We start from the raw sequence: 11,933 nt of genomic DNA on the forward strand, positions 1-11,933 counted from the left end.
ATTTAGATTGAGAACAGATTCTGAATGGTTGGAAAACCTGAGTGCAGTAGTGCAACATTATTTAAATAATGATCACGTCTGTTTGGTTGTCTTGAACATTATTGTTCATTCGGGACAAACAGTAAAACATTTTGTTGTAGTTCCCATTTTGAAACCTGACTTTTTTGTAGTTTTAGCTTCATTTTTGTTGCAATACAAAATAAAAAATGAGCGTTTCAACACCTAAGTTGCCTTCATGGACACTCCATCAGACAGCTGGCAAGCTAGCTAGCCTTTACATTGATGTACAATCTTGAGAACAAAACACCAAGGAGGAATAAATGGCATAAAACTGAGGAAATAGGAACGAGCCTGGAGAGCTATTGTGACTGACTAACACTCGTGTGTCAGCCGTTAGCTCCCCAGCTACAGTAGATCGCTAACCCTGCGAGCACTTCCTGCATCATGTCTCAAACGTGACCTATTTCACAAAGACATGGGGACGTACAGTAATTCACTGTGACTCTTATTGGTGTGACAGAGCCTCACCGCTCACTCTCCTGCTACTGATTTGTCTTCTTAAAGCTGATGATACAAGCTACATGCTACAGAGAGAACTATGAGCTACTGCTGGAGAAACAGTCTTGGTATGTGAAAGAAAACCCTTTCACAACACTGACGAGCTAAGCCTTAGCCTGACAGGATGCATGAAGTTCCACATCTGTTGCACACATTATTTGAAATATGTTAAAGTTAATATTTTGCCAGCACTTTAGGAGGAGTAAGTAGCACAATTGCAAACAATGGCCTGTTGGATTGACTGCTCCGTGAACAGCGAGGCGCTAAAGGTTTAGGAACCAAATTTGAGCTGTAACACCAAAATGGCCCAATCAGCATGCGGCTTCTCCTCCAACTGTGAGCAATCAGTAGAAAGTGGCGTGATTGCACCGTTTCAAAAAAACGAAGCTACTGGTAACACATATGTAAATGACACAATTACACCGAATGTAAATCAGAGTTTCTCCTCACATTTGCCGGCAAAGCCAAGCAGACTGTATTCCGTTCACTTATTTGATCTATTCATGTCCTACTCACTTATTCCTATCGTGGTTGTGGAGACACGTCTACCAAATTATCATCATGCGTATGAAACCGTGGTTTTAACGGACTGAGCGTGGTTGTCCATTCACACATGTAATTGCTTTAAAATAGGGAGGAGGCCTCATCACATGCTTAATTCATATCAGAGAAATGTCTGAACTGGAGAATGTCTGAGGATTTTTGGTTACTGCGTTGCCCTCGTTGCCCCTAAGTGGTCCAACCTGCACCTACCAGGTCTGCTCGGCTTGCTGACTGGGCCAGTCCAGGCGACACATGTGGCCCACAGTGACGTTGGCCTTTGGGAAAGACTTGAGGGCGCTGAACACCGGATAGGGCACCATGATTAGCAGCGACACCACCCAGGTAGCGGCGATGACGCGGTAAGCGTGGGATCGGGTCTGCCACGCACGGGACTTGAGCGGGTTGCAGATGGCGCTGTACCTCTCGATGGCGATGGCCACCAGGCTGAAGGTGGAGATGCTGACGGAGACCCCTGCAGGACAGAGACGGGATTAGAAAGCTTTCACAGAGCCAGTCGATACTTTTAGTGATCCCTTGACAGTTCTTCTAATGATATCACCAAGCAGCTCATTGGTTTTAAACAACAAATCTAATGGACAGACACTCAATTTACTATTTATCCCCCCTAGAGGATCAAAGCTTTCTCTTTTTGACTCCACTTCCACCCTAAGGACCAAACACTGCACACATTAATGCTGATAAACTAATCAAACCATCGTAGCTATGCACAGATACTATAGAAAGTAAAAAAAATGGATGAAAATGTGATGAAAACAGCAGGAAGCCTCTGAGTTCAGACATGCAGGCGAAGTTAATCGGTGACTCTGCTCATAGGAATGAACATGACTGTGAATGATGGTCTGTCTCCACACTGATCAGCCATAACATAAAAATAACGTTGATCACCTTGATACACAGCGATATTTTGTTGGAAAATTCTGGCATTAATGTTGGATTTTCTTTTGTCAAACCCAGTGGAAGGGTCGGGATGGTTTTGGCAGCACAAGGCCAATATTAGCCATGTGGTTTTAACGTGTGGCTGATGTTTGATGGGCTCCCGCTTGAGAATCATTGAAGACTGTTAGAAAACTCCTGAGATCGAGGAGGGATCCCGAAATAAAACAAACTCCTCAGCAGAAGCGATTCATGGAACAGACATTCTCGTGGATTAATCGCAGCAACTGGACTTGCTTGAGTTCCTTGATGATGTTCCACCTCTCATCCAAGAGGCTTCATCAGTTCTGACTGAGTCAGTTGGGAGTTCCACATACTGATATCCTTAAGGAGCCATTAATGGTTTGAGGGGTGAAAAAATCTATGTCAAACTGGAAAGACCATCCCTCAACAGAGGTGGAGGTCTGAGGCATCACCTCTCACCTGTTTACAATTCAGTCCAAAGATCTCTCTCCAGGAAGATGAAACCACATTCACACCTAGACACAAAGACCCTAACGAACCCCACTGTGGCAGGGGGAGCACTAACGACCCACATAACGAAGGGGAGGAGCAACAAACCCCCAACTGAAACTCAGGTGCTAGTGGCTTTTTAAGGTTATCAGTATCTGGAACTCCCAACTAGTCAGTCAGAACTGATGAAGCCTCTTGGATGAGAGGTGGAACGTCTTCAAGGAACTCAAGCAGGTCCAGTTGCTACGATTAAACTACGAGAACAACCATGACCTGGATGACTGAGAATCTTCAGACATATCAGCTGCACCAACTGAACTATCACCACAGTTCAAGCAGCTTTAATCAAGATGTTGAATTTATTTAGTTCCAGATTCACTCAGTTAAAAGTCTGGAATCTAAAGGGCTAACTGAAAACATTTTTCTCCTCCTCTTCTCATGATTTCTTTCCATTTTGATCCCAGTGATGAATAATATTATAGTCGGAGAGGCGAGAGGCAGAAGCACCGTTATTATCCAAACATTAAAAAACCCTGTTCACATGGAAGTAAATGTCCACACGAATTAGTATTTTGACAGTCTGCGTATGAGCAAACACAAGATTCAGACCAACATAAGTCAGAACCGAGCTCTAAAGTCCATCTGACAGCCGATCAGGATGTTCCACCGTCATCAGTTGAAGGTTCAAAAAAAGGAAGAACAACCTTGTTACTTCCATGAAGTGAGGGAACTGCTGATGCACTTAAAGGAGCTGGGATGTACCGGAGATCCGTTCTAACCCCCCAGAAAACCAAACCTACACAGGTAAAGCTAATGCAGGAGATTTATTAAATAATGTCTTTAGGAGAAGCTCATTGTCTCCCCTTGTTGCTACAGATACAACCTCTATAAAGCCCTTGATTTCTTTATGTATAATTAGAATATTAACAACAACAAAACGGATGGAAAGTAGCCACAGAGGTTTGTTCTGCTGTTTCCTTTATCAGCGTCTGACATCAGGAAGGTTCTGATCTTCAGGTTAAAGTCAGCGAAGTTAACAATGTCGTGCCTCAGTGGTGAACACAGGCAGGTGCCTTTATTAAAGTGAATTAGTGATGAATCGCCCACACGCATGAAAAGAATGCTGTCAATATTTCAAGAGGGCCCTCCTAAAACTTCACAAACCAGCTTTTCAGGGGCGCTCATGGCTTATTAAGAGACTCCTGTAGTTCCATCCTGGTGGGCAGTGAAAGTGCAACAACGTGAAGAACTGTCTCGTATCTTAGTTTGATCTTTAATCATATTTTGTATGTACGGAAGCAGCCAGAAATGTTCTTAAAACTTTGCAATAACGTCTGATTCAGCCGTTCAGAGGGAGGAATGTTGAACACTGAGATGGCAATTTGGACATTCAGCAGATGGAGCAACATCAGCCGCAGTCGAATATTTACTGTTTTTTTGGCGTCCGCTAACTCCTGGGGGAAATATGCAGCTCTTCAGCTCCTAAACGCTGCACTATGCTCGCTGTACAGTCAGTTTATCAGAGCGCTCTGTGTGCTGAAAATAGCAACCTGTTGAGGCGATGCTTTGAGAGGAAAACTAGATCAGATGTTAATGCAAAAATATTGAGTAAATAAACAGTTTAAAGACATCACAGCAGCCACAAAGAACATACCCTGGGAGTACAAGGACGTCCCTGTTACAAGTAAAGGCTCCATCACCACCACGTCAGTCAAATGAGGAAGACGATGTGTTATCCATCTTCTCTCATTTAGACTCTATTATTATTCAAGGAGCCTGTCCGTATTGGGTTAAATTTCTTCAGAGACAATCCAAGGCCAAGTTGCATTTGCATGTATGAATATGCATAAAGCTGCAGTGGGGGAGCTCAGCCGGTGTTGTGAGGCTGAGTCAGGGTGAGACAAATAGAATTATTACACCCATACCTGCATCCCACAAACAGCTACAAAGCAGGCTGCCCCCAGGAAGAAATAAATCCACCACGCTGATCCTCCTCCGTCGCTACGGGAAGCAACAACCTCAATCCAGCGTTTCACTCTGACATATTAATCCCCGTTAATTGTTCCTCCACGAAGGAGCAACACATCCCGTCACAGCTCTGCATTATAATTCAAGGGAGGAAGTCATTGTGTGTCCTCCTCCCAGCGCGCTGCCGTTTAGTTTTTCAGGCTTTTCAGGGGTGAACCGCTCTCGGTTAGTCAGAAACTGTTTAGGTTAAGGCCGTTGTCATAAAAACTTTAGATCTGTGATAAACTTTGTTATCAGAATCTAAAAGTTTACTGATTTATTACCTATTGCCAACTGGGGGGGACAAAACAAAAAGATGGCAACCTCGAGAAGAGAGCAGAGCGAACGGCGGCGGGGATATCTGGTGTGGGATTTGATGTGGAGTCTGATAGCGGCGGCTTTATCTTACTCCTGCACCGACAGAACAAAGGAGCTGACTTGTACAGATACTCGAGAACAAAGAGAACATCAGCGTCACAAAAAGGAGTCTGAATGCCTTTTCTGCTCCGCGAGCAGAGGCTCTGTTGTGCATTATTAAAAGCGTTTTCTGCTCTTTGTGAGACGGGTAATTTTTTTTGATTGCTGCTCCACTGACATGAAACCTGACAGGATCCTGCATCAAACTGAAGCCATCGGGCCGCTGTCTCCCCGACTAATTACATATTCTAGCTCTTGTTGCATGCTCACTGTTACAGTCCTCAGCGCTGGGAGTTTTTTTTTTTTTAAACTGGGAGGTGTGTCTCCCCAGTGGGGTGAAGGAGAGGTCGGAGCATAGGACACAGATGGAGAAACACGAGGCGAGGGTACTGCAGCGAAAGTGAAAGAGACAAGTGTAGGTTGTGTTTAAAGAACAACACAAAGTTAGCGAGCGTTGTCAGGAGGTTGCTGCACATGTTGAGTGTTGTTTTAACATGTCACAGCTTCACCGGAGATGCGTCGCAGATAACTGTAATCCAGCTCCTCCTTGTCAAGAAGAACATTTCAGATGATCCAGCACCATGTCACTTTCTCATCCCACATGCCTTTAACTCGGTTTTAACTCGTCAGAATATGTTGCAGGAACTTTAAACTGATTTGGAGTTTCAACAGAGCTAAATGATGATGATCTGTAGTTACGTCACATTCGAGAAACCATTTTACCGCAAAGTCCGACCAGACTGAGGTTGAATTCGTAGTAAATCTCCATCACGAGCCTCCGATGAAAGAAGCTCTCGTGCTCCCCAAACTCCTCTATCTGTTAATCTTCTAACCATCTGATCCACCACAGCAGCTGCCGTTCGTACCGTTAACACTGTTCAACATGCTTGGATGTCCAAAAGGAAGCCTCATGAGCAGCGTCCCAACAGTTGAGATGACATCTAAGACATCTACAGCGACTAAACCGATGTGTCACGCTGTCATTTTGACTTGTCAGAATGATGTTATAGATATCTGCTGTATGCTTTCAAACTTCCTAAGTTGTTCAACCGATTATTCCCTTTTTCTGTTTTGTCACACTTGTTTGGATTATTGCTGGAGACTCTTTCGAGCTGCACCATCTCTGGACTCCCTGGTTCGGAGACTTCTGCTCTGTTGTTTTTTTCTTTGGTTTGTGCCGCTGCCACTTTTGTTTGGCGGGAACAATGACGAACAGACGTCCCCGCAGAAACCCGAGGAGGGAACGAGCTGACAAGAAGGAGATATGAGCTCCCTTCTTCCATCACGGGCCGTGTGAAATCGCCGGACAATAAGACGGAGGAGTTAACGGGCCTAGTGAGGAATTAAGGAGACTTCTGTGAGTGTGCTGTTAGAGACGAGATTAAATCCACCTCATTGTTACCAGCGGTGGCTTTCAGACAGTTGGGGCAGACAGGAATAGGTCTAGCTGTGAAATAGAATAAAGGTGGAGGGCTTGTGGCTTTTATTAACAGGAAATGGGGTCAGTCTGGTCACATTTTCTATATTTCTCCATCCTGACCTGTTAGCAGCGGGGCTACAGCATGACGTCTTGGTTGTTGTTCAGACTCTCTGTTGGATTTCTTACATACTTGAGCAACGATTTTCCTAAAACAGGCCGAGACAACAAGCAACAGCAATAGAAGTGCCAAAACATATGAATATATGGGTTTGTCTTGTAACGTCAGGGGCCTAGCAAGGCATTTTTATGGCTTCTTTCAGCTGTATTGAACATAAAGCTCAGCCTGATTCTTTGTTTTTATTTGCTGTCACACAAGTGCCATAAAAGGAGGGCACAAGTCTTCCTCTTCTTCTCTATAAGGTCTGATTGGCAGTTGGCAAACCAGCATGAAGTTGCATTATTGCCTCCTGCCAGACTGGAGTCCTGAAGAAGAGCACAACTGGCAGCTACAAAGTCTGCAGTATGGAAATATTTTAAATTGGAAAAACGAATGCAGTCCAGCAGCCACTTGTAGTATCTGCAATGAGAGCTGGTCGTAGCGGAGCTGCATTCAAGACTTCCAATTTGACACAGCAGCTATAAAGTAAACAGTCAAAGGAGCACAGTGAGTCCAGTCCGGTAAATCAGGCGAAGACTCAAGTGAAGCAGCACACGCTGAAGGACACTTTAAAAGGAGGGAAAACTTTCCTCAAGGCCAAAAAAGATTACCAAGAGGGCGACTGAATTCATTGCGCTGGATGAGCAGCCCGTCGCTGTGGACGGATTTCCAGACAGAGTGTCCTGACGGAGCTTTACAACAAGGTTTGGGATCAACTGTGAAACCTTGAGGAACAGCTTGAATACAAAAACATTTTCTTAATGCATTTCAGGTCTGTTCAGCTGTCAAGCATACATGCGAGGTGTCAGAAAAGTTCCAGGAATGGTGTCAGAATAGATATATGTCAAATCCAAACTACAAGTTTTCCCCCTTCACAGTAATCCCCCTGGAGTATAACACACTTTCCCAGCCTTCTCTTCACGCTGTCATGCACTCCTGGATGGATTCTTCCTGGATCCTCCTCAGCTGCATCGTTACAGCCATATTAATGTCGTCTTCGAAGTGGGTCCCCTTGATGACTCCCTTGACCTTGGGGAAGAGGAAACAATCCCAGGGAGCCGGGAGGTTGCTCCAGCACGGAGATGTTCTTCTCAGCCAGGAACTGTGGGATGCTCAGGGCGCTGTGAGCAGGTTGTCATGGTGAAGCAGCCACGACTCTGAACAAAACAAACGCTGAAGGATCTCTTTGTAGACGAGCTGGTTGGTCGTCTGAAGGGGAAAACTTGTAGTTCGGTTTGGAATATATCTTTTGTGATGCCAGTCCTGGAACTTCTCTGACACACCTCGTACATATTGGACTGATTTTATTAACTTTAATGAGCTTGAAGCATGTGTTATCTGTATATTATCAGATTGAGACTCGGCAAATAAATGACTCGAATCGCGGCAAAAAACTCGATCAGGACGTCCCTGGTTATGTCATTGTCCACTACAGTATATATATAAGTTTGATGTAATCTGTTAATCAGGAAAAGCAGTTTGACTTGCGATAGAAAAACAGTTTTGAGGCTCAGGGTGCAACGTCAACCTCCGAGGCGTGAAGGGGCGTCCGACCTCATTCGGTGACACGACCTTAGCGGAGTGTCGCCTGATGGCTGCACGCTACCGGTCAACCGGCAGAACCACCTCCGGCGATGGCTCAGCAGAAGGAAGTGGGTGGCGCGGCGAACACATGCAGATCTGAGCGGCGCACAGGCACCGAAAGAGTCTCGCACAATAAGTCTCTCACGCCCACACGTCTCTTTCAAGTGCTAAGCGCAGACACAGAAGGACCAAATCACACACGGGGGGGTTTTTCTTTTGTTGATGCTTGAAGGCGGTCATGCCCGGCCGCAGCACCGGCTTACACTGATTGTGAAAATGAGGAACACACAGAGGTGGGAATTTCTGGCTTTCTTTCAGCGTGACAAAAGAGGTAAATATTCAAAAGGAAACAATACAAGTAATGAGTGGACAAAGACAACAAAGTGTTGTTTATGTTATTTCAAAAGTGCTTCACAAAGCAAACAGACAGCAGTGTACGGAGAGAGCAGGGAAAGCAATATCGTTAGAGGAAACACATTTGCATAGAATTAAGTTAAAAGGAGTAATGCGACGTTTATTGGGTGATCAAGCCTGAACACGAGGAAGCTCCTGTTATATCAGTAATGAGGCCTGTTTGAAGAGGAGCGTCGTCTTCATCAGCAGCCAGCATGTAGAAGGGATGTAGTGCCTTCGTATAAGGGTGGGACGTATAGAATTAGCTCTTGAATCTGACTGAACACACACACATATATAAATATATATGTAGTCCTTCAGTAGATGAATAGGTGAGGATAAGTGTCTCAGCTGATAGAGCCCCATTAGAGGGAAGTCTGTGTGAGACAGAGATTGAAATGAGTGATGTTTTCAAACTCTACACTTAGAAAGACTGATGGCTGGGAGGTTGTGTAAATCCATACAGAAGGGAAGTGCACTTTCAGCTGATGTACGGCGGCGATGCTCCCCTCGATTTAAATTGATGGCACAGTTGCAGGTCCACAGACAGCAGAGAGAGAGAAGCTGAGCAGACTAGCGTCCTCCTGGTTTGAAGGATTAGAGTGTTGTCTGGGAGCACGAGGCCCGAATTCATCAAGCATTTCAGTCCAGGACCACCGGACTGGGAACAGCTCTATAGATGGACCAGTGTGTCTGCTCAAGAGCTATGAAGTAAAACTGGAAGGACTGGCAGTAGTAGAGCGCACTTCCAAACACACTGCAGCCACAGTGTACGGATCATAATCTCCATGCATTAATACTGTATGCAGTGAGAATAGGCTGCATGCTCCCCCTTGATTTGAACTTGTAAAATCATCACCCGCGGCTAAATTGCTCCTCGACCACTGAAACCCATAAACCTCACTTTGATTTTTGTTCACGTTACATTTAAATTCCAGGCAATGAAGTCCCGCCGTCTCCTCCGTAACGCGGCGGCTGATATCGCTGTATTTTCCGTCAAACAGAGAAGACGCTTTTCCATTTTCTACGTGTCTTAGTTATTCGGGCTTTCAGACGGGCGTGCAGATCAAAGCCTCGCCGCCTGACACTTGGCAGCGAATGTGAGGGCTAATGTTTGAGGAGAGGAGATTCTGGACAAGGTGCTGCCAAGTTAATTACCAGTCAACTAACTGAGCCAAATGATCACGTTTTCCCCCGCCGCTCCATCCTCTCTGCCCGAAACGAAGGCGCTAATCCTTTTTCTTGTTCATTAAACCGGCCAGGACTAGTCTGCCTGATAAACCGGCGCACACACCTCAACCTGCGAGAAACGACTCGCATTCCTCCGCTGAATATACGCCTTTTAATTTTGGCCTCACAACTCTCTGCTGAGTGTTGCCCTAAAAGCTGGGAGGCATATGAACTTGACAGCTGGGATGAATGTCTAACAGGTGCCCGATACGCTCGCGGCAGTTTCTGCACGAGTTTGCTGGAAGCCGCTGGAAACCAAAACTCTGATGCATTATGCAAAGTGCGCCTCAGGGGAAGCTGAGCTGGTAAGTTGGTCTGTAATTGCATCATACGACCGGCAACCAGAACACAAACATGGATACATAAATGTGATTGAAGACTGCACACACACACACCAGGAATATTACAACATCGATCTAATAACTGCCACCAAAACAGTACCGGGGCTATGATTCACATGATTATCGAACTGCGGCAGATGAATGGATGCATGGATAAATGCACCGCTGGGAGGATGGATGCTGTATTGTGTGTCTAATGGTTGTGTGCTAACAGATGACTGTGCGAGGGATAGATGAGTTTGTGGAGCGCGTTTGCCACAAAATCGATGGGTGAGGATAGTCACAATGATCCTGCTCATTGATTAGGTTTGGCTGATAGAGGGTCCTGCTCAGGAGAGGCTCCTATCGGACACTCGCAGGAGGTTGGACTGATTCTGGTCGTGCGGATGTTTGCGGCTGAGGATTGATGCGACGTTTTGCTCGAGAATTATTCAGCGATACGACGATTAAGAATCCCGATAGAAGAAGAAGAAGATATTCGGGTCATTTCGTGCCAACCACCTCGTGTAATTTCTACTAGATTCATGTGGTCTTTAAATATTTATCAAGCTCTATTCACACGGGATTAATATCACCTGAAGGCCTTGTGCGATTCAGAAAGTATAATAACTATTGAGGCTGTTAAACAGAGCAGGATCCATCCGTCTAAACATCCGTGGAGGTTTCGCTCCTTCTATGAATGAGTCTCCTGCTGCAGAGCAAAATGAACCTCTGGAATCAGCACCCAAACGCACCAAACCTTCATCTCTAATTGCAAGTGCAGCCTTGATGAAGGCAGAAGTGAGGTACAGGAATATGGTTGGTCATCTGAGGTGGAATTTTTATGTTTCAAGCTACGGATATGGCAGATTTGCACAGGATTAAGAGTAGTAGAGGTCTCCAAGCAGTAAGTTTGACCCTGTGAGTGACATTTCACATTTTTTTGATTCCCTCTAAGCCTCATCTGTTATTTATTTTTCACTAGATGAGGTCAAAATGTGTCCTCAGCATTCACAGAACTCTGAGAATAATTTGCATCAGTCAGTGAATCAATGGAATTATTAACAACTATAAATGATTTTCTACTTCTAATTCTCTTCTGTTTTCAAAAATGTAATATCTCCACTAGCTTTTGCTCTCTTGAAACTAAATTTTAATCGTCGCATAAGGCGGAACTGATTTCAAAAAACGATTGCAAGAGTTGCAATTAAGGATATGTGATGTGTGGCTATTAAATAATCAGGCTAATGCATGAATTTAGTTTTATTTACAGTAAGCAGATTGAACCTTTCAGTGGTTGTTTTTACTGTCCATTAATTAATGCAGGCTGACATAAGCCCAGTTTCAGTGTTTAACAGCTACAGGTTGTGTTTTTTTACAGCTTTAGTATAGTTTTAAATTCGGTGAATAGTGAACTGCAGCTTGACTTTCGATCACTTAAATAAAATCAGGATATCTGTCAGATAAAATCCCAGATGTTTTCCTCCAATCGTGCAGCTCGACTGCCACAGAACTTATATAATGACCGAAATATGAGATAAAACTACCACAAATTGGTATAAAATGGCCGAAACATGACATCAGAACTTGCTAAATATCACTTTATTATGACTCCATATTGCCCGACAAGGATTATTTTAACTTCCTTGAATCTACTTTAATTAGAAAGAGTTAATATAAAATGCAGGTGTCTTAAAATAAATCACAGATATAATGCGTTCTCAGAAGTGGTCCTTCTTCATGTTTTTTAGAGGATTGAAAGCTGTTAGGTTCCTCGTTCATTTAATTTTTTTCTGTAAACAAGCATTTCCTCCTTCTTGAAGTCAGCACAAAGTAAAAATGTAGAAGCTTCATAAAAGTGGAACTTATGGCCGAGCTGTTTTATTTTGAAAGGTTC

At 44.4% G+C, this 11,933-nt stretch overlaps 1 protein-coding gene across 1 annotated transcript in view; it reads right to left on the reverse strand.

Moving 5' to 3' along the window:
• cckbra (cholecystokinin B receptor a) overlaps positions 1 to 11,933 on the reverse strand; it is a 49,983-nt gene that overhangs the window by 17,087 nt on the left and 20,963 nt on the right. Inside the window, exon 3 of the mRNA XM_008283133.1 lies at positions 1,312 to 1,573. Coding sequence (XP_008281355.1) covers positions 1,312 to 1,573 — 262 coding nt within the window. The remainder of the gene's footprint in view (positions 1 to 1,311; positions 1,574 to 11,933) is intronic.

This window comes from Stegastes partitus, unplaced genomic scaffold (genome assembly GCF_000690725.1).
Source record: "Stegastes partitus isolate 25-593 unplaced genomic scaffold, Stegastes_partitus-1.0.2 Scaffold298, whole genome shotgun sequence".
Taxonomy (NCBI): Eukaryota; Metazoa; Chordata; class Actinopteri; family Pomacentridae; genus Stegastes; species Stegastes partitus.